The sequence below is a fragment of the Syngnathus leptorhynchus genome, chromosome 6, assembly GCF_054491065.1.
Source record: "Syngnathus leptorhynchus isolate UIUO chromosome 6, UIUO_Slep, whole genome shotgun sequence".
Lineage (NCBI taxonomy): Eukaryota > Metazoa > Chordata > Actinopteri > Syngnathiformes > Syngnathidae > Syngnathus > Syngnathus leptorhynchus.
The window spans coordinates 7946798-7973267 of NC_141200.1; the positions used below are offsets into that span (position 1 = coordinate 7946798).

General features: G+C 40.2%; 1 protein-coding gene across 2 annotated transcripts in view; it reads left to right on the forward strand.

Annotated features, from left to right (window-relative positions):
* magi2b (membrane associated guanylate kinase, WW and PDZ domain containing 2b) overlaps positions 1 to 26470 on the forward strand; it is a 75632-nt gene that overhangs the window by 22276 nt on the left and 26886 nt on the right. For both annotated transcript variants that reach the window (XM_085915150.1, XM_085915151.1), the window contains exons 3-6: positions 10530 to 10649; positions 13691 to 13915; positions 17446 to 17674; positions 19701 to 19780. In XM_085915150.1, the coding sequence (XP_085771276.1) occupies positions 10530 to 10649; positions 13691 to 13915; positions 17446 to 17674; positions 19701 to 19780 (654 nt within the window). The remainder of the gene's footprint in view (positions 1 to 10529; positions 10650 to 13690; positions 13916 to 17445; positions 17675 to 19700; positions 19781 to 26470) is intronic.

Consider the following 26470-nt stretch of genomic DNA (forward strand, 5'->3'; position numbering starts at 1 on the left):
AGTGTCTGACGAATGATTTCCTGATAGAGCGACAGATTTCGCCGCCTTCTCTGTCTGCGTTTGTACCTCTGTGTGATTACTGCCTCTCAGAACGATCCCTGATGGCGTCTTTCGTTTCTTCAAGTGACTGTGAGTGGGCCTCGGACATGCATTTCTTATGTTAAGTGTTTGGAATGATGAGGAATGTGGAAGAAGGCTGCTTTCAGGAACGAGGACATGGAGGCCATGGAGGCAGCGCAGCAGGAGGTACGTAATTAACTGTGTGAGCGTGGTCAAAGACGCATAAAGGAGAAAGGTGGAGCAGAAACTGAGGGGCAATGGCATGAGGGCCATCTGGGACGGTGTGAGAACCATAACGGGCTATCTCAAGTCCAGGTCTATTGAAGGGTCGATGGAGCGGGCAAATGAATTGAACGTCTTTTTTAAGAGGTTTGACCATGTCTTGTTATTGTAATTGTTATTTATTTCTTATTTATTATCCTCCACTTTCTTTGTTACTCATGTGCGATGTTCTCTTTTGAACTACGTATTGGACTTAGTACCTGAGTTTTCTGAGGGAGCAATCCTAAGGGATGAATGAAGTTGAGTCTAAGTCTATAAAACTATCCATTTTAAATGACTGTAAAAAGAACAAGCTACTGCACCGAATGAAAAATTATCAATTGACCTTCAATACTTTATTTATTACCTGACGATTATTATTTATTATTATCATTATTATTGTCATTTATTTCTTCCTCAACACTTTACGTATTGTTATGTGCTTTATTTATTTTTCTCTTGTTTGTTTGTTATTCATGTGCAATGTTCTCTTTTGTACTATTCTGTGTAAGCTACTGGAACCAGAATTTCCTGAGGGAGCAATCTCAAGGGGTGAATAAAGTGGAGTCTAAGTTGAAGTCAAGTATATAATTTGCACCATTAACGTGAATTAAAATAATCTATCCGTTCCAGCCCCACAAGAACACTTTGTTTCATTTTTGAATAAAGAAAAATAGCCCTGCATTGCATAAAAAAAATACAGCATGATAAAAGAGATGTAGATTTGGATTAATATGCATTATCAAGAAAGAGTTGCAAGAAAGATTTTCTCATGTTGGCTTTTATTTGACGAGGAACATTCATATTAAAAACAACTTGATAAATAATTGGCTAACTTAAGCTGTTCGATAAATGTAACTGATTTCAAAAGTAGGACAAACTGACGAAAATCACATGCCTTACATGATCTCAAAATTGACCTGAAGATTGTAGTTGCTTATCCTTTTTTCTATCGCTTCTCCCTCAAGTGGTAGCGTATCTACACATAAGACATATTTTTGGTTTGCAAACAAAGCAAAAATACAAAAAAGCGCGTGACGACTCCTTCCTTGAAAAACAAAGTTACTGTACCGTATGTATCTTTTCCTGAATTGATGAATCTGTTTCTGTATTTCATTTTCATGGGCTGAGCGGATGAATGAAAAAGGGTGCTAGACAATGTGCAATGTGTTTTCACTCTTTGTGTGGCTGTGTGCGTGTGAGAAAACGTACGTCATTCCTTAAGGAGTGTCTCCTTAAAGGCTTGATTTGCCTGCTGGCAAAGTCTCGTTAAAGATGGCTGACACGCTTTGATGTGCTTGTGTGCTCCCTGCAGAGTGACTGACACTCTGTGTCATTGTTGCTGCTTTGCGTACCAAAGAAAACTGCAACAGGAATTATTAGAATGATGGAATATTGAACATAATTGATCTTTTGGGGGTATACATTTCTTCCCGGTCACCCCTGCCTAAGAAATGAGGTCTTGTAAAAATATAATTATGTGGAGTTGCGTGAAAAATTCCGTATGTCATTCAGAAAGATGAAACACGTTACATTGCATACTTGGCATTCTTTCATTAATAATTCACTTAGTAGTGAATCTGCGTTGAATAATTAACACCTAACTAACATCAAGCTGAACTATATGTAAAGTAAGCCAAATGTAATTATAGAGGAATGTGAAAGAGTTACAATCACATAAACCAATGTAGGCAAGACCCCAACTCCACCATATTAATTAGTCCCTATCCGGGAAAACCATTTTCTCGTAGTTATTAAGTCATTCAGCACTTTAATGGATGTCACATGAAAGTTAATTATTCTTTTAAAAGCATATGTATCAAATATCTTTATTTTGTAATAAATGATTAAAGAATTAGGCAAGTCTTCATAAATAGACATCCTATTTACAACATGAGTGAAGTGTATTTATTTCAGATCTTATTTTGAATCAAGCAGAAACGCAAAAACTGTGCCGATTAAAGAAGTGATAGCATAACGTTTAAAAAAATTTGATTTTAAAATTCATTCATTCATCCTCCTAGTGTTTATCCTCACTAGGGTCGCGGGCATGCCCGAGCCTATCCCAGCTGTCTTAAATTAAATTTCACATTAAATCAAGTAAATAAATATCTGTAGTAGACATAAATTAAAGAAACATTTGTGGAAATCGGATCATTTCCTGTGCCACAGGACAGTGGTTGGGATTCACCGCCTTAAGGCACAGTTATTACTTATGGCTGCTTTGCTATATTCTAGTTCTCTCTGTAGCTGTGGGACCAGAAATTGTGAGTTGTTGTTGTTGTTGTTATGCTCGTTCATATCTGAGCTCTTTCCGAGATCAGACTAATGAACAGTTATGTTTGACTCTTGTGACTCGCTGAACGCTGACATTTGCTGAAGTCTGCCCTCACCTCCTTGAGCAAACACACTTAGGTGCTTTAACATTGTCAAAGATTGGGAGGCTTCTATTTTGGCTCGTGGTTTTTGTTGCCACTACATGATGTCTTTGCTGTTGTGTAGACCTCTGATTCTGGGTGTGAATAACCTCCAGGTGCAAAACCCCTTTTTGGCACCTATGAGGCCGGTTCAGTCCAGCTGACTCCAAATCATTGGGATGGACATTGCACATCTTTTTTTTTTCTCCATCTCAGCTTCTGTCCTATAGATTTTCTGTTCGCTGACAGGATTGGCCTGAGGGCACCTGGTGGAAGAGTCAATGAGCTAGTGTTTGGGCAATTTGGTCAACCCACCAAAGTTCCCATTGTGTTAGACCTTGAAGCCAGTACCTTGAACGGCCCTGTCAGGTGAGACTATGAATTCCGTGGTGCCCTCCAGGAGATGAAGGTGACAGTGCTAGGTTGTCTCCATCTTCTGACAAAGACAGCAGCTCTCGTTTTGATTTGAAGGTTATTCTCAAACAAATGGGAGAAAGGTTCACCAATTATTCAGGCCTGGATGTTATGATCTAGCATGTTAGAGTCATGATACTGCTAAGGTAGCAGAACTTCTCAATGACCTTGAGGGGTGAGATGCTGCTGGTGACATACATTGTAGGGACAAAGAACTTTTCTATGTGTGTTGATCACTAAGACTCGTTATTTGTATAGTGGCTGCCTTTGGGAAAAGTTTGTATCTCCCCGGGGCCAGTACACATCACTGATTCGCCACAACATTTACAGGAAACGAGAAAAACTGCTCTTTGTCCATGACTACACGTCGCATGGTTTCTATTGTTTACCAATTAGTCGAAGTACCTGGTCCAACACTCGAGTATTATATCAGTTTCATTTAGTCTCCGATCAATCTGTGATTCCGATGAATCTAAGTGTCTTGTTGGGAATGTTTTTGTTTTGCTGCCATCAGACGATCTACTGTACTTCAGTAGGTGCCAGTGCTTGGACTGACTGGGGTGTTGAAAGATGATGTTAGTGAGGTTGAGGGGAAAAAACAAGTTGAGGAATTGGTGTTCAAAGCACAGTGACATGAGTTTTAGCCGATGCTGTTTACTTGCTCAGATTTGCAAGTTCCGATTATCTCCATGTACAGATTGGCATCATTGCCGATTTGGGAATTGAAGTCACCCCATGAGGACGATTTTATCGGATTTAGGGATGGGACAGGGTAGCATCAAAGGACTCATCCAAGCCATCTTTGATGTTTTATTTTTGCAAAACATCCACACCCACACATGGATGCCTCTCTAAGTGCTTTGTATGTGCAGATCAAAAAACATTTAACAATAATCATAAAAACAATGCATCAGATTTATATAGAGCATTTATACAACCTTGTTAAGTCAAGGTTGAATAAATGCTCAACTAGCTATTCGTACATGCGTGTGCATCGTCACGATGCCAATCTCTGTGTGCGTCAGCACTGCTGACTAATAGAGGAGCTTCTCGCCTTATCAGGGCCAATTTCCTTCACCTGGAAATCCCGGAATTGGGGGCTTTATGATAAATGTCATCCTGAGATACAAAAAGGTGCACTTCACATTTCTTTATGTATGCTTTTAATCCAAATACAAGTGCTAGTTTTTGTCTTTGAACCAATATCTTTTGCATGCACCCATTGGGCGAATCAAGGCCTTCTTTCAGGGTTGCTTTTTATCATTTGATGACCTCCAGCGAGAAGATTATTTCTCCACTGTGTCCATCTTTTAGTACCATTAACTCTTCTTAACAGAGGACACAGATTTGCTCTGTAATATAAAGCTTGCTTTCAATACAGACTGTCAAAGAAATAAACAGAACCTGTTGATGAGTCGATCATTTGAATCAGGTATGTCGGAGTAGGGAGAGACATAAAACAGGCAGGACCATTGAAATATTTTTAAAAAGTTGTTGATAAATGTTTACATTGATCTCATAAGTCATAATATGTCATAAGTCTGCACGACTGTCTTAATTCAAACCCAAACCAGGCTATTCAGACAAGCGAAGCAATGAATCTCCTTTACTTATTAGTGTATGTGCATTTGTCATACACATTTAGCACAAACATTGTGCACTCATCCCAAGCAGCGACATCCTTAGAACCGGGGAAATCCAATGCGACAAGGGTATATATTTCTACTTATTCTATAATATGTGTTGACAGAAGCTGCTTCACTTGCTCTTGTCTTTTAGTGGATAACACAACATCTCCATAAAGACTTTAATGACTATCTGTCCTCTGCAAAGATGTTCATAAGCTCTACTCGGTCGTTTTCCAACAGCAGCTCGTAAAACAAGAGACTGTGTCCTTTTTGGTGTGACTACTTTGCGCTCGTCTTTAAACATATCGATCATCGAACCCATTTTGAGGAGTTAACCCTCCCACCTCTCCAGAAAAGGCTGGATTGTTGAGGTGCTTATGCCGAGTTATCATATTGTGTGGGGTGAATGATATATCCACCCGAGTTTGCTCGCAGTACAGTAGGTCACAGTTTGGCAATTGGTGCTAGCCTCTTCCAAAATAGTTTTTCATGTGTGTACCCAACCCAAGTATAAAACGCATTGTTACGCACGATGAGCAAATACAGTCCAAAATTATATGAGTGCTGGATTTGTTTTCTGTAACTCACTCATGTGTTTGTCTTCCACTAACACTTCCAATTACTTCACTTCAAATGATTCAGTTCATTTTGTGCGTGCAGTGCACTCCCAAATTTTTTTTTAGCCTGAAAGCCATCAGAGCTACCGAAAGCTTCTCTTCAATACGACCTTGTTACATCTGTTGTAACAAGCACCTGCATTTTTTTTTTCAGAGAAGTGATCACACAGCTAAATGCTGGCATTTTGGAATCTTGGTTAATCAAGCCTTATAAGAGCACATCTATTTTTTTTCCTCATCATATGTGGCTCCCTCACATTTTAGAAATCAGTTATAAGGTGTTTAAAATCACTGTGTGTCATGAACTTCGTTTTATAAGAACTTTGCATCGAAAATTGATCCCTGTTGCTCCACATTGATGACAAAAATATGCGGCTTTATGCTGACAGTGTCTTTTATACTGGAGAAGTGACCATAGATGGCCCCTGTGGACTACGACCTCTCTCCCTGCCCTCTCCACTGCCACCTGAGTGAAAGCTGCCGACTTTAACACATTGATGTGAATGACTCCGACCTCACCAGAAGTTGTTTGATTAATCGATCGATGAAGGGCACAGCAGGCAGAAAGAGAATTGCAGCAAATATCACACCTTCAGCCAGCAGCGATTGCACGTCTATGGATGAAATGACATCCATAAAAACGAGGAGTCGTGCGATTATTTTTTATTTTTTTCAAAGCTTCCTGAAATGAAAAGACCATGTTGCAGTAACAGTAACTCTAGATAGCCTAAAAAAGAAATTTGCTGGATCTGCCAAACCAACGTCTATTGTCCACTTGACTTGGAAGAAAATCTTGTGGCACAAAGTGTCTCTTTTTAGATCCAGTCAAAATGCTCTACCACTTATTTGTCCAGCTCGTTGCCAGTAAATGGACGTGTTGGCAAGTCGTCGCGTGTTGACGTAACAACAGACGCTCCTGATGATCCACCGCCATGGATTTGGAGTGGAAATGTGCGTCCTCGAGCATTTGATCGCTCCTTCTGCTGTCACACTGCTGGCCGAGGGTGGAAGAAACAGGCGGGCCTGGGTAGCTTTTATTTGAATGGGATCATAATGACTTATTTCATTTTCTATGGTTAGTGGCGAGTGGCACATATGATATCCGGGCCTTCATTGGAACATATCCAACTTAATTAAACTCTTAATGCCACCACTTCGGCAATTCCACTAATACAAAAATACCATATAACACGCAACTGTGCATCAAACCTTTAAATACAATATATCAAGTTCACCGGACATTCTGATGATTAATATGTGCAAATTGCTTCAGGCATGGATTGCTAGTCAAAGTTGAGTGTAAGACGTTTTGCTCAGAGCAATCAATGAAATGCTGATTTCATTGAAGGCCTGCACTTTAAAATCTGAAGATTTGAAGAAACATCTGTTAATATTCAGCGCATCCCAAACACTTCGCTTTTACAGATGTGAGGCCTTTGACAACTTTGTCTTTGTAAGCTTATCTTTCCCTCGCCCATTGCCGCCAGTTGATGTTGCAGTAATTTTGCGCAGTTGCCACCTGGCAAGACGTTTTTCTGTCCGCAGCTACAGCCAAGCACCAGCTTGGGAAGCTTTATGGGTGTAACACTGCTTTAATATGCGATCCAGGTTGATGAGCTTCATAATCTTCTTCTTGAAGCCTTTAAACCACTTGATCACTCCCCAAAAGCACACATATAGATACACACCCACTCTCACTCCTCATAGACAAATTTAGTCTGCAGTGAACCTAGCATGAATGTTTTTGGAGTGTGGGACAAAATTGAAATTCATGGAGAAAACCCAGAAGATGCGAACTGGGGTGTGGACCCGGGCTCACACCCAGAACCTTTCAACTGCCAAGCATATGTTTAGCCACGAGGTCACACATCAATATTTTGTTCACGGGTATAAAAATATCCAAGCAACTGAATCTTCTGACCACCTTTTATTATGATAATCAGACCATCGATAGTCTATTTTTAGCATCCTTGCTGCATCCCCTCACTGCTTCCTCCATTCCTCCCGCTTCCTGTCTTAATTATACAAACATTCCTCATGCGTGAACATTTTCGCGTTGAGGGGGAGGCGCTGCGAGCTGTACCAATGGCACTCTCGGTCTTCAGCTGGCCCTCTCCATTATTCAGTAAAGGTCTTTGTCCTGCCCCAAATCTGACGTCCTAGCTGAGTTATTTTGGCTTCACTTCCAAATGGAATTTCCTTGTTCGGTTTCTGCGTCCCATCTTATTCAGGCACATACGCTCCCACCTGTTTTAGTTTGAATGTCCTCCTCCCCTCTCCACTTCCACCCAAAGTGGCAGCTCCGACGCTTATGATACAATTTGCATAAGCATGCACCCACTCAATTTTATTTTTATTTTTTTTTACATTTTGCTTTCATTTCACGCAGAAGTACAAGTACATAGTGTGAGTTCTTTAGCAACCTCTGACTGTGTCACCTCAGAGTTTTGGCCAAGTATTTCTTGCGGACAACTTTTTCTTTTATTAGCAAGAAAAAGACATTCAATCAATAGTCGGTTGCACTTTTAGGTCTCACTGCAATCTACAGCCATTAACGTGCAAGTCACTTGAAGCTCCGTAAAGCCGTGCAAACAACAATAAAAAGACCAAATTCAGTAAGCTGACTTGAGTCATCCTGTTAGGATGACCCTCCAATTATGAATTATAATCATAATATGTTGGTCTCTTGTTGTGAGTTCATCAAGGTAAGAAAAGAATCCTTGTAGTGAATGAGTAAATGTCAGACACAAAAGACATTTTGGGGGAATTTAATGGAAAGTGGGATTCCAATATTTAATGATTGATATACGTGACTCAATGCGTCACATCTGCAAACATATGAATAAGTAATTCAGCCACACTGAAAAAGAACAAAAACTGGAATTGCAAAACTGAAATTTGTAAAGCCTGGGGAGCTGTTGCAGTGACGATTAAAAACCACACTACCACGAAGGTTTCTCCTAACAGATGTTCAGATTAGCTATATGGTACTCTCCCAGAAGAATTCAGGGTCAGTTGTTTAGAAATTCAGCAATTTTATTCAGGGTTGCATCCAAATGTACTTTTTTTTTTTTTTTTTTTTTTTTTACTCTTGGCATTTGTCTCTCTATCCTGGTATGTCTGCACTAAGAATTAGTGGGAGGGGAGGCCATGGACTGGTCAGTATTCTGGCAAGCTCTGTCTCCTGTGGTATGGGTAGCAGATTAATTTGATTGTGATCGTCCTGATCGATAGCTGTGCCTGGCGGAAGGCGGTCTGCCGAGCACACGTCCCCTTCAAGATACATTTTTATTTTGTTCAGGGAATGTACTAAACTTTAATGTACTCAGCTCTATTGCACCGATATTACAGCGCGCTTTATAAAGGCATTTTATGTGGCGCAAAAAAAAAAAAAAAAGAATAGCATGGAGAAATAACCAGAACATCTCCCACCTGAGAATTGCGTGGAATGTGTTTTTTGTCCCTGTAATCGAATTTGAAGAAGAGTGACACAAACAAAACAGCTAGAAATCAATAGACGCGAAACATACTTGTAGCAGTCACGTGTTCACTTTCAGGCTGACTGGCTCTGTTCGATTTATGAAATGTAGTCAAACGTCACTCGTGATTTATTTGACTGGTGAACAGTGCTCAATCAAGAAAACTGGCAGACACTCGCCCCCCCCCCCAATGCAAGTTAATGTAATGGAGTGAGAGTACCTATTTCTCCCATCAAAAACACGTTAGAATTTTTCTGCTTTTATTTTTGGATAGCTGGAATGGATTCATGGTATTTTCAGTCATTTTAATAGAGATGGATGATTTATGGACAAGACCAAAAAGTCAGCTTTAGAATAATAACAAAGTATGCGACTTTACATGCATGTACACGTAGACACACAAACATACAAAGGGCATGACGTCTGTTCCATTACACCTCCACACAAACACACAGGATGCCCCACATGCCAAACCTTGGCCCATCAGATCCACTTGGCTTTAGCTACGCGGGCTTTGCTTCTGACCATACACGCACAGCCCGGCCCAGTGGACTCTCCGTTCTTTCATGTGGACTTCACTGGGCTCAAAGTGGACTTGGCTGAAGCGCAAACACAAGCACCTCATTAAGCCCAAAGCTGCCATTAAGGCCCATCACAGAGCCCCGCTGATGGTGCTCTCCGGAGCGTTGGCAGCCTCTAATTGCTCCAAGCCTAAATGCCTCTGCGTTACTGTTGTGTGCACAATATGTGCTGTGTCAGGAGATTTGAGTTATGCTTGTTTTTCAAAAAAAACAAAAAAAACAGTTGATGTTGTCATTACTGTTTCCTTGCTATATCGCGGATTAAAATGAGTTTTCTCCGTATACTGGCAACATGTATGTCTTCAGTTTAGTATAGTAGTGTCATGTAGTTGATGTTTGAAGACTTTTGAATACAGTGCTGTGTTGAGATGTGACTTCAATATGTTCAGTGACCCCGCTCATAACAGTTTTTGCTTTCTTAAATTATTTTTTTCCCACTGAAGTAAATAGAAATGCTCCTATTATGTTCCACCTTAGCCATTTTGGAGCGATATAATACAGATAGATGAATATCCTGGTCATTGAGACCTATTTATATTATATTATTCGGGATTAAGATGATACTTAAATGCTTTGGTTCAATGGTTTTATCTACCCATCCATCTATCCATCCATCCACCCCTCTCTCCATCCATCTCTATACTGCTAAACCTCACAAAGGTCTTATTTGTGGAGAACGGTGAATGAGAACAGATGCTAAAGAACACTTTAAAAAGTGTGTTTTACTAAGTTTAATGTGTGTAAAGGAAGTTAAACTCACAATTTAAAATACATTCGAGATCATCTCTTTATCTTGATGATTCACCTACTGCACTTGCTTCTGGAAGATGTACAAATGGGTTTCCACCGTGCTGAGAGTCAAAACAGCTCCAAGTTGACTAAGAGAAAGTGAATGATGGTGACTCTCGTTCTCTCTTTTTTCCCACTGGCGCGCACTCTCAATTGTGTGAATGGTTTTGGCATTGGCACGTGACAACGTCTGACTCAGCCTCTTGTGTTGCCACTTGTGTTTGTGCTGCCTTCCTGCCTTTTCTTCTCAAGAGGCTTCCCTGACTTCTGTCTCTCTCATCAGGTACAACCAGGCAGCCCAAGGAGGGCGAGGTCCCAGGGGTGGACTACAACTTTGTAACTGTAGAACGTTTTATGGAATTGGAGCAAAGCGGAGCCTTACTAGAGAGCGGAACCTATGAAGGTGAGTTTCAGGGAAGAGTTGTTTTGCCATCCAATTTTGCCGTTTTTACCCAAGTACTATTGGAGATCATTTTTATCAGTACTCCTGAGTTTGTTTGTTTTTTCCACTTAACTGAGTCACTGTCAATAAAGTGCAGTGGTGTCAGTGGCGGATACAGAGTCACTGATGATATAAAGACTGACAGACAAGTGGAAGTGATGCTGGAGATGTACAGCATAGTGCGTGCCTGTTTGTGTGTTCCTGTCATGTGTTTTGCTATGCTGCAAGGGGTACATGTACAGATGGAGGGGGCTTGCTGGTTCATTTGCCCAAAAGCTTTTTGGGCATATGCGCTTTAACAAAGCCTCACACGCACACTTCTCGGGAGCCATGTGATGATTGCTCTCTGCAGTAGGTTGCCTTTTTTTTTTTTTGCACAGCTGCGTGAGTCATTTTCAAGGTAAAATGAGTCAAAGACTCATCAAAGAAAAATAAATGATAAATGGTCTTGGAGCGTCCCTGAAGTGATGCAATCAACAATGTGGTTTTCTTTTCACTGTTGTATAGATAATTGAAACGAAACTCTCCAGGTGTCTAAAATACAAATACCCCACAAATCAAGAAGTACACCATAGAGTCTTTTGTAGAAACTGCAGATTTTCTGTCAGCGTTTTTTTTTTTTTTTTATATTTCTTTTAATATGTATTTTATTGTTTGTCTTATGTTGTTGAACATAGCCAATTTCTAGTGTCTGATCCAATGTGGAGTCTAACTTTGGTTACTATGACGACCATGGACAGCCTGCACGTTGCCGCTAGACCTGCTTTGACAAAAAAAAGTTGACACCCATACGATAAAATCATTTTCACTCATGGAGGCATCGATTTGTATCCTCCGTTTGTGGAGTTTTGTTGTGAAACAAGAAAAGAGAATGAAATGGAAAGAAAATCTCGTTTGAGGCCAAGTGAAGGAATGTCCATGAAGAAGTGAACGAGAACATAGGTGGCCTTTCTTCCCACCTTCTCTGCTTCAATCTGATAAGAATGCTGAAAATCCAATTTGGCTGTGAGTGGAACACAATTCGAGTGCTCTCTTGCTTCCTCCCTTGCCTATCCTTCAAACAAGGGCTGAGAGTGCTTGCTGCGTTCACAATAAATTGTTAATAATCTCAAAGGAAGGCCAAATGACCATTTAATATAATCAACAAAGCCATTTAGTGAACCTCGTTCGAAATGTTTTCCTGACCTAGCAATATGTGAAAATCCGTCATTAACTATTAGAGAGGCCATATTAACGAAATATTTTTACACCCTAAATATGTTAGGATTCTATGATTTTTATTTTTATTTTTTTAAGTATTCTCAAGCATCCATTAGCACTCTGGACCTTGCAGTTTTCCAAATAAAAGGCAATACATTCTTGATCCAAGCTGTTCATTTGTCACTCCCAGTTGACGTTTACTAAGCGGTTGATATATGAAACAAGAATCACAAAGAATTAATCATTGTATATTTGAACACTAAAATGTTCAGCCAAACTATCACTTTAAGTCCACTAGCTTAATGCAAACAAATCACGCGACATGCCATAGGTAAATTAATATAAATTAGCATCGATGTTATAAAACCTCATGCTAACTTTTTCCACACAAGGTGCAACAACATTACCTTGACAAGTAATAAATGCTTGCTTCAAGCTATTCAATACCATTCTCAATCGATCATTACTGTCAAACTAAACGTGCACAAAAAAGAACGACATATTTTTTTATTTAAAAAAACCACATACATTTCACCTTTACCAAAGTCTTAATGCTAGGACAGAATAACAAATAGGAACACAAGGATACATATATATATATATATATATATATATATATATATATATATATATATATATATATATATATATATATATATATATATATATATATATATATATATATATATATATATAATATGTATATATATATATATAATATGTATATAAAATATGTAGCAGCAGGCTCTCCGTTGAGCAAGCAATGGGAAAATTTTCATGTTCCACCAGATAATTAACCCGTTTTTTTTAGTGTCTTTGAATGCAACAGCAGGTTCCTGTTCCCCAACAAATGCTGCTACTATGCCCCAAGGGACAGTCAGGCTACAAAGCAGGTGTGCGGAGGCAGTCTAAGTTGTCATTGGGATGCGTGTGCACGTGTGAGTGTGCGTGTTTTTCGGGGTTGGAGCAGATGTGGTACAAAGGCTGGAGGCCTCTGATGTTCATCGCTGTGTGGTCGGAAGCTGTGGTAATATTTCATTTCACCTCTCATGCCATGGTGACTTGACAAGATAAATAATAAATGATGAACATGTACATCCAGTGGTTGCGATACAGCTTTTATTCATTCTTTTTAAGAAATATACATTTTTCTTTTGTCAGATTTGACTTATTTCTAGACACCATGCAAGCATCTGGAACAATTCTAGAATCAACTTACGGGGCATTATGGGTGAACTTGACACTATTTTCCATTGGTTGGTTCTGACTCCATTAAATTGAGATCCCATTGTTGTGCTGCATTTAGGTTCATTTTGACGCTTCACCAAAGAGCCCAATATTCCCAACTTGGTGTGTATATAAGATACCCAGTGGACTTCCCTTTTGCTTTCCACTTCACTAAGTTTGACATCCCACTTTTCTTTAACTGTGTTATAGAGGTTTAGAGCATGTTAACACATGCACAGTGACATAGCCGAGGGTGTTTTACCACAGAGTAGGTGCACATTTGTTCCTGTAATTGATTCCTTCGTAGCTGCTAATGTGTTCCACAGGTAGAGTGACACAGCAGGAAGTCGATGCAGAAGCAATTGTTCCCTGGTTGTTTCCAATTTACCATAAAGAATGGAATGTTGCAAATATAGTGTTAGATTGAATACTTAAAATGTTCTTCTAAGATAATAATTACTTGATTATCATGAATGTTATTATAAATCAACATTTTTAATTGACAAAATATTCGATCATATTAGAATAAAGACATTTAAATACAATTGACTTCATGTCTCTGTGGTCCTGGTTAGATAACTTCTACGGCACACCCAAGCCACCAGCAGAACCATCCCCAGCAGCCCCTCCTCTTAATGTGAGTGAGGCCCTGCTGCCTGGAGCCCGGCCCAGCGCCCAGGGCAAGAGGAAGAGGAACCAGTCAGTCAGCAACATGGAGCAGCGCGCCAGCCTGGAGCCGCCCGAGGAGGAGGAAGAAGAGAGCCCCGTTGTCAACGGCAACGGAGTGGCCATCACGCCAGGTACTAAGAGATACTAGATCTCGGGTGATACATTGAAAGGCCCATTGAGCTCAAAAAGTTATTTTCAAGCAGTATTAAATTATAAAAGCATCGACAAAGTTTTCGTTTTTAGTTTTACCCACTTCTTTAAAGACATGTAAATCGTATTAAACTTAAACTTCAAGCTAAACACTTTTTAAAATTTGAGAGGAAAAAATGAGAGACTACCATCTTTATAACATCACTTAACTGGAATGAAAGGAAGACTCGTTTGCGCCGTTCTATAATGAAGATGCAAAGAGTGCTGACATCAAACTGTTTATTCGTCGTTTCCAGACATCAAACTGTTTATTAGTCACTTCCAGTAGTCCATGTTTACTCTAACACTGACACACACAAAATAAACATAGTGTATCGCTTATCAGTTTGGTTAGATATGAGATATGATTTTGTCAAACAAAAAAGTCCACCAGCTTAATGCCATCGTAATACCACAGATGGGCTAACATAAATTGACTAACTGCTATTTTAACACAGCAACACAAACAACAACTCATAGGCGTGTTATCTCTTCCTATTGTTCTTATTTGTATTTTTGTTCTTAATAACAAGACCCACTCCCCCTTGAAAATGTACGGACAATTTAGATAGGATCCAATTAACCTAGCATGCATGTTTTTTTTTTATCTTTAAATGTACAATGTTTTATGTCACTTTACAGTCAACTTCAACTGTGTGTGAGAAATAAATATCTGCAAGCAAGCATGTCTTGCAACTTTGAAACGCTGGTAAACATGCTTCACTCTTCACAGGCACCAAGCAGTCTTCTTTTAAGTGTAGAAGGCAGTCAAATCGGATGAGTAAAATAGGATAAAGGCAATGTGCTAAAGGAAACTAAGATAAAAAAAATGTTACCAGCTTTTGTTTGGTTTTGATGCAACCTTTTTGTAGCATGTAGATAATGAATTGAAATCAAGATGAGGTTTGCACCTGAAACCTGATAAAAGTCTGGTTACATTTCACACAAGCTGCCACATTATACAGACCTTTTCAACATGTTGTCAAGGTAAAGCGTACTTTACTTTTTTCCTAAATGGTGTCGCGGTAGGACAAAAAACATTTTGTTATTCAAGGTGGCAGAGTGGGAGTGAATATTAAACTGGTGATTCCATTTTTTTGGGCATATGTTTTCAGTATATCACAGAGTCTTTCAGCATCACTGTCAACTGATGCAACGCCTTTTGCTTCTCTGCTGCGGGAGGAAAAAAAAAAAAGCGCACAGGGATCACTGGAGGTTGTTTCTGTCAAAGGCCAGATGTAGAAGCAAAAATAGCACGACACACGAGGAGGCTAAACACGATGGCATGCTGCAATGAGCCAGACCGACCGAGGAGGAGGAAGAGAGGTCAGGAGAAAGAGCAGAAGAAAAGATGGGCGTTGTATTAATAGAACACAAGCAGCGGTGACCAGTGGAAGCACAAATGACACTCCGAACAATGATAACACAGAGAAGCCATCAAGGTGCCTTTGAGGCTCGTGTTGTTAAGTTTACAGACCCGGCCGGCGCAATCGCATCGACCCCGGTCGGGCGTGTTAATGTCGGCAATGAGCAGTCAGGGCACAGTCAGCGGGACAGATTTATAGACAAGCGTCGGACAAGAGACAGACTGAAGAGGGAAAGTAAAATCCTTATTTATCCCATTGGGGAGGAAATAAAAACAGAATGCAGCCGCTTTTTTCTATTGAATTCTACCTGTGCCCTCATGAGTAACAACCCATGGGACAGTTGAGGGCTCCAAAAAGAATTGACTGACTACCTAAATTTGATGTCGTGACATATTTTCCAGTGTAATAGAAGAGGAGAATATAAAAAGAAAATGCTAATAGCAGTGGACACTTTATTAGGTACAAAAGCGTAGTCGTACAGTACATGAGCTGTGTTAGATAGTACCCATACATATATTGATAATCGGGTATGGAAAATCCACGTTCAGAAAGTAAAAACTGTGCCACACTTTGGATTTAGACAGTGTTCATGAGCTCAAGCGTCGGTTGAGTGGGAGCGCCTGTGCTTGAAGCTCGGATATCCCATCTCTGCTAACTTTGATGGATGATTGTAATTATGAAAATATATATCTCTTAAAATATATAGATTAGTGAAATTCAAAATGAATCTAAAAATCAAGAGATAAAAAAGATCCTGTCAAAGCTACATGACATAACATTATAAGCGTTTTGAGCAGTTTTCTCCCAAACCAGAGGTTGGGGGTTCGATCCCCAGGCATTGTGACCATGTCGAAGTGTCCTTGAGCAACACAGAACTCTCAGTTGCACCTGATGCGATGCCATCAAAAGGGGGAAAAAGGAAGCAGCGTGAAGCGCTTCGAGTACCAAAGCGCGATACAAGTGAAAGCCCATTTACTGGATTTTAGTTGTGGACTTCCGTTGTACTTAAATACACTTTGGAATGTGTAGTACTTGTTTTGTTTTTACTTATTTACAGGAGTTGAATCAGTACTTTTGCCAAATGTGCATTTCATTCTGCCACTCTTTGCTCCAGCACCTCCGGTGAGAGAAGCATAAATATTGCCGCAATCATTGTCATGCTCACCCCCAAAGCCGACCATGTGCTATGTGTGATGTCAAAAAAAGAGCTGGTGGCATCTATTGTCACTCTCTAAATCTTTTCCTTGTGTTTCTGAGTCACTCCCTGACCCTGAAAGTCTCTGTCTTCGCCGGTTTCTCTCTTTCTGACGTGCTGTGTTGCTCCTCATGTTCGTTGTCCTCAGAACTCACTCACCCTCGCTCTCTCTCCTCTCCTCCCTCCTGGGGGTTCACGGCTCGGCTGCATTGACTCATCATGCATGCCGTGTTTGTGCGTGTGTGTGTGTGCATTTGCATGTGCGTGTGTGCACAGCACCACCCAAAAAAAACAAAAAAGTCGGACTGGCATTTCCAAGTATTTGCAAGAAATAACTGGAATACAGCACATATAAATCGAAACAAAAAATATTTTTATAGCGCAAAAAGGACCACGTTTTATCCATTTTCTACAGCATACATGATGACTTTGGGCGAAGGCGGGGTTGCAATCTGCACTGGGCGTCACAGGGCACATGAAAACAAACAACATTCAAATGCATGTATTCATGCAGTTTATTTCATTATTGTTTTAATACAATAAGATCCACAACCCTCGTGAGGAAAAGCGGTTCGGAAATGGATGGATGAATACAATAAGAAGCGCTGACCCACATTTACAACCTAATACAGTATGGTATGTGTTCTGTGATTTTCTATTAATTTTATCCCGACATTCTGAAGCTTGCTCTTGGCTGCACTGCTTCCCAGTACATGCTATGTTTTTTTTTTGTCCAATTAGATTTCAGCATCTGTAGGTTACCATGTCATTCTAATCTGTTGGGGGAATTCAGAATCAGTACTGCTGATCCATGTCACCTAAATCATAATAGCAATAAGACTATTTCTTTAACCAACCATATAAAACCAATTTGCGGCAAAATGTAATGCAGTGGTTCTTCATTGTGCAGAGTCCAGCGAGCACGAGGACAAGAGCACTGACGCGTCTGGGGAGGTTGCCGTGGAAACCTGCAGCCAAATGGCAGCCACGAGCGAGGCTCCCACCGAGGCGGAGGATGCACCTAAATCTCCAGACAAGTCCCCCAACAAAATCCCGGATGTGGACGAGGAAGAACTGGGCCCTCTGCCTGACAACTGGGAGATGGCGTACACGGAAAAGGGGGAGGTCTACTTCATAGAGTAAGACAAAACAACATGCATGGCTTTATGTTTTTCTTCAGAGAAATGTCTATTGTTGTCAAGTTTTGCTGCAACAGATTCACAACTTGAGAGTGTCAATATTTCAACTGATGAAATACAGCAAAAAAAGAAAATAACACACTCAATTCTAGATATTGAAATAAATTCATTATATATTCATAATAATGATGATAATGATGATGAGTATTATTATTATCAGCGTTATTCTTATTAGTACTAGTAGTAGTCGTAGTAAACCACATGATGTTACCGTGGCTTTCATCATATACAACTTTATTTCCTAACATTTATTCCTATTTTTTTTTTACTTTTATTTGGGAAAAAAACATTTTAATAATATCTGAGTACTGTTTTTATTTCCTATAATCAAGCACAATGGTGACGTTCAAAATACATAGCGTTAAACTTCAAAACGTTAAAAATATAGAAAATAGTCAATTAAAATTGTAGATTTCTTATTTGTTAATGATGTATATACATTTTATTTTTACATTACCATTCAACCAGCCTGCAATTTAAAGTTACGAGAATAATAATGTTCCGTTTTTATATTTACTACGGCAAAATTTCAACAATCTCTTTTATTTAGTATGTAGTCACTCATCAATACCTCTCTGACTGTGTGCCTTTAGTATTTCTTTGTGTGTGTGTGTTTCAGTGGCCTCAACAAAGTAGCATAGTCAGATCAGATCAGATCCTCTCTGGCCTTTCAGTGGAGAGAATTGATGTTAAGATATGCGAGTTTTGGGAATTTCTCCTAAAAGTTCATGAGCTGGAAATTGTAAAACCTTGTCAAAATCCACAACAGCATTTCGCCAGATTGCAAGGCAAGTGTAAAAAGCGGAATGCCCCAGCTGGGGCTTTCAATCAAGTCAGGAAAGAAGTTAAAATAAATAAAAAAAACATGCTGTGGGATAAAGTAGTCCAAGTGTCAAACATTCTGTCTGAGGAGCTTAGAGTCCAGGGTGAAAAGTGAGTCTCGCATGAGGAAATTGGTTAGGAAGAAGTAAAAATATAGAGAGCCAGTATAAGTCCTCCTTTGAGACATTGTGGTGGAAAAAAACGAGAGGCTGAAGCTGTCGAGAATCTGCAGCACCATGTTGGGAAGATATCTTGCTGTAATGGTTGTCATGGCAAAAGGTAGTTTGAACTGCAAGATAAAAAATATGCTTCACTTTGAATGCTTATAAAAATGTCAGCGCTCAATGGCAACAATTCTCAGCACACCTACACGATCTAATGCTACACTAATTTGGATTTGATAGCATTATAACTCTTCACCAGACATCACATGTGGTGGTAATTCAGACATGATAGTTGAGGGTCTGGCGAACCAATGGCACAAAAGTGCTCTTTTAGCACTGCAATTGACAGCTAGTCTGTAGACAAATGAGTCACAACTCTCAAATGGTAGTCAATCAGTAAGCTACCATTTGGAAGTATCCAAGTGCTTTTTTTAAAACATGATGAAAAAGACTATATTCTCATGAAACAACAGCATACATAGACAAGAACAAGTTTCACATAACCAACTTGTGGGCTCTGGCACAAAAGGTTGAAACAAGTCCTTGAGTAATTGGAGTAACTTGATTTAAAAAAAATGCTCAAGGCATTTTCCTTCTGCCTTGAGTACCCACTTATTTATGTGTTGAGAATGCCAACTTCAGAATAAACCATGCCTTGTGTTTAATTAAACTGTCAAAATATTTATCTAAAAGAAGTTCTTATATGGTATTTACAGTATTTCAACTTCTACTTGAGTACTGAGTCTGAGTACGTTTTCAACTCTGCTTTGCACTTAGGCGTGTTAGATTCTCCGACCTGGCAGAGGTTGCGATCTCCTGCTTTCTGGGTGTTTTGTTGTATAAACTTGCCAGCACTATTAGACCTCTCTCTTGAATAATTGATGCATCTTAATGTTTGCGAATTTGGCCCGCTCACTTGGATCCAGATCGTTAGTGTTACTTTGATCTAATGATCTTGTCATCTCCTTCTTCTTGTGCAGTCACAACACCAAGACCACGTCCTGGCTGGATCCTCGGCTGGCCAAAAAGGCAAAGCCTCCAGAAGAATGCAAGGAGGATGGTGAGTGCCGACTGTGCATGATGATTCCATTTTCGCATTTGTGTTTATCAGAGATAAGCTGCCGTTTCTTTGTTGTTGTTTTTTTGTGGGTAGCGTTTCATCTCCTGCTGTTTTCTATACCTGCTTGTCGATTTAGTGCTATGGTACAAAATGGTTGTGTTTATACGAATGTGAGCCTCCCGGTCGCGCACTAAAACACGTTTGTGAATTGATTTTGAAGTAACAATGCAAACTTGATGTTTTTGAGAGCAACGCAACTGCTTGTCTTTTTGCTTTGTCGGGTTTTTCTCCACACAGGTATCTTGATGTACTTGTTCCTCCATTTTCACGGTTTTTGAGTGATGAGCCATTTTCTGTTGTGGGGCAAAATTTGAGGTAAAAAGCGAGCTTCGGATCCACCGTCATACAAAGACAGTCAAAGACACAAACACAAAATGAGAAGACTTGCAAGCAGCTGCTGTAGACCACAACTCGTTCCCAGACAAATACATTTACATATATATTTTGTCCTTACTCACTAGGCCGTGCCGCCTTAAAGATTCACATTCAATGCACAAATCCTCAACACCGATTGTATTTTATAAAATGGGTTGTTGTCATCAAAATAAATTGGATTATCTTGAGTAGGAAATGACTTTTAGGGTCAAATAAAAGAAATGTAGGAGAAAAAAAAGAGCCATATAGTTGACAAGTGATAGCGGTTTAATAGCAGGCAAACCTGCATCACCACTGCTGTCAAAGGTTGCCAAGTGAATCTCCTCAGACTTAATCAATTCCTTCTTTGCGTCTTAATCGCGTCTCCCCTCCCCCCCAGATAGAGACCCCTCGTGTAACCCATCACGCGCTTTCTATTCTCCACCTCTTCCCTCCCTCGCTTGTTCATTTACTGACATTCCCTCGTCCCTGCCTGGTAAAGAGCCAAAGTGTGTCCAGAATTCCAAGTGCGCTGCTGGGCTCTGCACAAACACAATCTTACTTCTGCTAGACACACATGGCATCATATTTTCATAGGTGACGTGATTCATCTATCACTTCAACCGAGGCAAAGATTACTTTTCACCTGGAAAAATAAAATCGGCAATCACTTTTTATTTCTGTCTAGGGCCAATGATCACTAAATTCTATGTGTCTTTGTTAATGTATTTTCAAATCAACACACGCCTTGTCTTTGAGTGACATGGCGCTGTTGCATACTCCTATTTCATTTGCGCCTGTCAGTCAGCCAACGTACCTCGCAAGGAAGAAGGAGAAGGAAAAAGTAACACATCTCAGGAGGTTTCAATCTATAATCGGACATAAGTGAGTTAAATTAGACTATGTTTAAAGGTTTACCCGCTCCATTTACCAATGACTGCTTCCATGTCAGTCTAAGGAAATCAATGGTGACAATCGACCCTGTAGAAGCTTCTTGAGAAGACAAAGTATTGATGGACGGTAAAGTGGTCAACCATGTATTTGGGTTGGGTTTCCTGACAAATTTTGACAGAATTGACTTCATACCATCACCACCGTGTGACAACTGTAGACATCACCTGTGACTCTGCAAGCAAACTGTAGTTAACACAAATCTCATAGGCACCTACACATGGATGCAAACTAAAAACTCAAACGAACAAAATAAGTACATCTAGACAGACTGAACTAAAAAAAACATTCTTTCATTCATCTTTTGAACCGCTTCCTCTTTGGATCCTTGGACGAAAAGTGCGATTGGAACTGAGATTAAATTTAAACATGGCTGACAAATTTAACACAAATGTAAATTACAGGAATTGTCACTGAATACAAATCGTACCTCAAGGCAACATTATTTTGAAGTTTAGGTGTAGGTCAGTGCTTCTGATAGTGTTCAAACCAAAGAAGGCCTTCCTGGCCCTGAGCACCCACCACCGACTAGCACTTGTTCTCTCTGCCTCGCCGACCATGCAAAGTCTACTGGGTAGTCTCCTCCTGTAGTCTGGCTCTGTCTAGTATCTGGGGAAGGTAGTGCTGCAACTGCCAAAAAAGCAAACAAACATTTATGAAGCTCCCGGATGAGAGAGCTCATCCTCTGGAGCAAGTGCCTTCCAGCGGTGGGAGCCAGGAAACATTATTTTTATCAGGGAAAACAGCCGCTTGGACGGAGCAGGCATGCACGGAAGCAATAATCCGGCAACCTGCTCCTGCTCATCCGCATATTGTTCTCCATTCCATGATGGCTCTCATTTTACTTTGTGCAACAGTGCATTTCAGCACACGTTGGGCAGCAATGATGCGTACGCTCATTAAAAATGCATGGATTTGCTCAGTGCTACAACTTATTTCCATGTCATGTTAAACCAAAGCATAATGAAACTTTTACAAATCACAGGATGTCATATACAACACTTTTGAAAACAGTCTTTCAATGCACTGGCTGTTCGGGACTCTCCCCAAATTCCTTATGCCCACGTTGTCCCTGGGCATTTTACCGCTCCAAAAATTATATGCGTAAAGTTTGCTGCTAAGTCTGTGAGTAAATGAAGTCTATGAGTGGTTTCAAAAAGCATTCATTGTGAGGAGAGATTTTAAAAAATAGAAAAAGTTTCGACATAGAACGTCTGATGTAATAAATTAAATATTACAGAATATAAATTCCCCCTCCCTACTCACTGTCTCATTCTCTTTGTACCACCAACCAAAAGGCAAATAACCAAGCAATTGGTTTTATAGCTAATAGGCCATAAACTCATACATTGTGACAATTTACATCATTCTAAAGGAGAGACTATTTAATCTAACACTCTTCCTCCTTGTTTGCTGAAAAAAATTATATATTTTTTTTAGAAAACAGAGACAAGAAATAATTTACTTGTTTTATTTCACAATTGTTTGGTCAGCAGGCATTCTAGAGACCCAACTGTTTATATGCACGCAATTAAAAAGTTAATTTTCCAGTCCTCCTTAATGTTTTTGCCTTGTTTTGAATAATTCACCCACGTGCGAATAAGTGTACGCTTGCATTTTAAAAACCACACGACATCTCTACCGTGCACTGAGTGACGATGTAAAGTCAGTTTCCTCTTTGTTTTGGCACACATCGTGCATGAAGTACTGGCCAATGAAATATATATGTAGACAAGCAGAGTGAATAAAACAATACATGAGCAGCTTGACGACGCGCTTTGCAAACTACCCGTTTGCCTTGAAAGTCCCACCAGTTGGAAAAAGGCAGAAAAAAACAACACACAAAGCAAAATCACTCTTGGAAGTCGCATTTTTGTATTTTCTGTCACTGCTCCCTTTATGTCACGCATTTGTTTTTGTTTCAGTCTTTTTTTTTTTTTTTTTTTGAAATGTCACACTTGTAACCTCATTGGCAATTCCCTTTTCTCAGGCCTCAGGAGCTGTGTTCAGGGTGATTTGAGGAGACGATTGTTTGAGGCAATGCGTTGGAGCAAAAATGTGACTTGTGCGTTGTGCGCCTGCCACAAGCGCATATAAATTTCTGTCTCAAATATATACAGTGTGATGTGGCAGACTGGTGGAGTTCAAAGGCTCGTCAGGAGTCTGCTTCTGATAGGTGGCACGGGCTGATAACGCTTCTCAGCGTTTCAAACGACAGCACGCTTGTTGCTGCGACTTCTGCCTTTGATAAAGCTTTCAATCCCTGCACCGTCGTCAATAAAACCTCACGTCCCGGATTAGCGACGTGGAGCTTCGCCGAGGAAACCGCGTCAGCGCCCTGTTGGTGACTGAGTCAGGAGGAGGAGAGGAAAAAAAGAAAAGTGGCTACTGATAAGCTAAACTTGAAGTGGTGGCAAGGCTGTCACGGGCCTCGGCAACAACACTGTTAGTATAGTAGTCCGCAGCAATATTGCAGTTCATTTACGATGCCATTACTTTTTTTTTTGCATTCTAACCAATATGCATTGCTAAATGACTAAAAGGCACATGCATGCACTTTTGACCTTAGCGTGCATTCTAGCTAAATTACGAAAAGGCACTTTTGATTTTAGCATGCATTCTAGCAAATATATAATGCTAAATTACTAAAAGCCAAACCACTGATACTTGTAAAAAATGCCTTCCATATACTTTGCAACAAAAGCAGGGTGGTAATGAAGACTAGAAGAGAATAACTTTGTCGTTGTACAACAGGTCAACATCAAAATTGGATGGCCGGGATAGTCTATCCCAACAGTCTGGGATACCCTGAACTGGTCGCCGGCCAATCGCAGGGCACACGTAGACAAACAGACATTTTAGCATTAGCATAATACGTAGGCGTTTCTTTTTCTTAAGTAGAGCGACAGACCTCAAAGGAAACAAAGACAAAAGGAGGAATGGATGGCTATAAAAAAAAGATAGACTGAATGATGCAACTCAAAGGTAATATGATAACATAGTTAAGTCATTTATTGAGGGAGGGAAGTGGTGCTTCTGAACTTTTAGTGATGAGAGTCCATATTAGAGGACACACTGTGGCCAAAGTAATGTTGAGCTCGCTTGCAGTGCAACTATCAGCTGCCGGCACAAGTTTCACTTCACAATATGACACACCGCAGGGGGTGAAATATTGTAACTGCCAACTGCCGTCCTCTGTGGAATATTGCTTTTGAAACATTACCATTATTTTCTCACAGATCAGACTTGTGAGTCTCTGCCCTTTTTTTCATCCAAAAAGAAACCTTTTTTGCTGATCAAAAGTGATTATAATCAGACCATCATCAAGCTATGGGATTTGCTCCTACAATGGCCAACTCAGATCCCTTAAGAGTGTTGTTTTACGAAGAGTAACGTTGGTAGAAAACACCAAATCAATTTTGAATCAAGTGCATTTTTAAATCAATGAATCTGAATCCCCAAGTTTCTCCTGATGCCGTGACCTCAGTCGGTGAATGAGGAGGCTGTGTCTAAGCACTTTGAGTGCCTTGTGTTTTGATGGCTGGATGGAGACGGATGAATCTGTTCCTGAATGCTCGTTAGTGCTGAAAACAATGTGCGAGAGGGAATAGAAGGGATTACAATTGCACACTTAATTCAAGAGAGACACCAATGCGTAGCGTTAGTAACGCACCCGAAGAAACATCGGTACTTGTATGAAAGTCAAACATGCGATGAATGTGCGGGGTTTTTTTTTTTTCCCATGAACACACGCAATGCAAACACAGACTCGTAGGCACATACAGACACAGACACACACACACACAGCAGGAAATAGAGACAAGACTGAGCCCTCAGCTTGGAGACTGGGGGTTGCCATGGAAACTGTTTCCTGCTCACTTTTTGGGGGGGGCATTTAACGGTGGCTCGTGGACAGGGTGGGCGGGAATTTAAGGCGGGTCGGAGTCGGAACGTGTCTGACTCCTGCGCCTGCGGGAGGAGGAAGGTTGTGTGAGGTGACAGCCATGCACACACAGTGACTGAGCACGCACACATGCACACACACACACATACCCGCACAGACCAGACTAATATCAAGATCACAAATCTGTCTGTAATTACATTACGGCATGGGGGATGACGACATAGTCATTGTAAAAATAATAAGATTGGGGAATTGCAAGTGTCTGTGTGTGTTTCTTTTCGTTTGTATGTGTGTGTGTGTCTGTGTCCATTCGTGTGTCCATAGGTATGTGTCAGTGGGTTCCGTGTTTGTGGGTATTGTGTCTTCTTGTGTGTAGATGTCTGTAAATGCGCATTGGAGTGTTTGTGTCTTTGATTGTTTGTGTGAGTGTGTGTCAAATCATTTTCAAACCATTCTTAATATTAAGACAAAAATCACAAACCGATATGGCAAATTTGTAGATAAGCAAAACGAAAAGCAAAACACATGCACAGAATTATTCCTCCCCGAATTCAGGTTCAGGAGTATCGGCCTTAAGATCAGCCATCATTTCAAGCCCGGTGTATTAAGAAGTAAGGTTTTCAAATACGACTTTAATAGCAGCATTATGACTTGTCTGCATAATTTGCATAATTTACACGCTCAATTGTTGACAAGTTGAGCCTTTAAACTTAGCAAGTGGTTGAGACATGGAATGTTTTAATCATAAAGTTCAGACATGATGTCATAGAAGTAATACATGATGTCTGACAATAAGTTACCCTTTCCGCTTGCCCCTGCTTTTATTCATTGTATTAACATTTTATTATTTTTGACTTATATTTGGATTGTGAGCTTCTCCAAATGCTGTCAGTAGCATAATTGTGTGCTATTACTATATTGCATCTTTGCCTAATATTTAATGGTGTCTTTTAATAAATGAGATGAACCTTCAAAGTCAAAGTCCGCTTTATTAGGGATTGCTCGTTCCCAATCGTTCGACAAAGGTTTCATGGTGACGCATAGTGGATAATAAAATTACCCGCATCTCACATGCATAGTTTGTTGTTTAGACACATTTTGGGTCAGAGTGTACTCGTACAACTCAAGGGCTGTTCAATTTTCTGGGATGGGGGGGGGGGGGACTCTTACAAAAAAAAACGTCTGATGGATGCTTATCACAAGTGCTGAATTAGTAGAGTATGCTTGTGTGGGAGCGGAGCAGCTTGAGCAGATGGACATTTTTAAAAAAGTGCAAGTTCAGTCCCCTTGTTGTGTTCCTCCTCTCGCCGAGTGAGCGCTTAACCAAGAAGCTATAGGTGAAAATGTGCAATATACAGGCTTTTCTTTTCACTTCCACACATTTAGATTTCAGTTAGAGCAGAACAGTAGAACAATTAGTT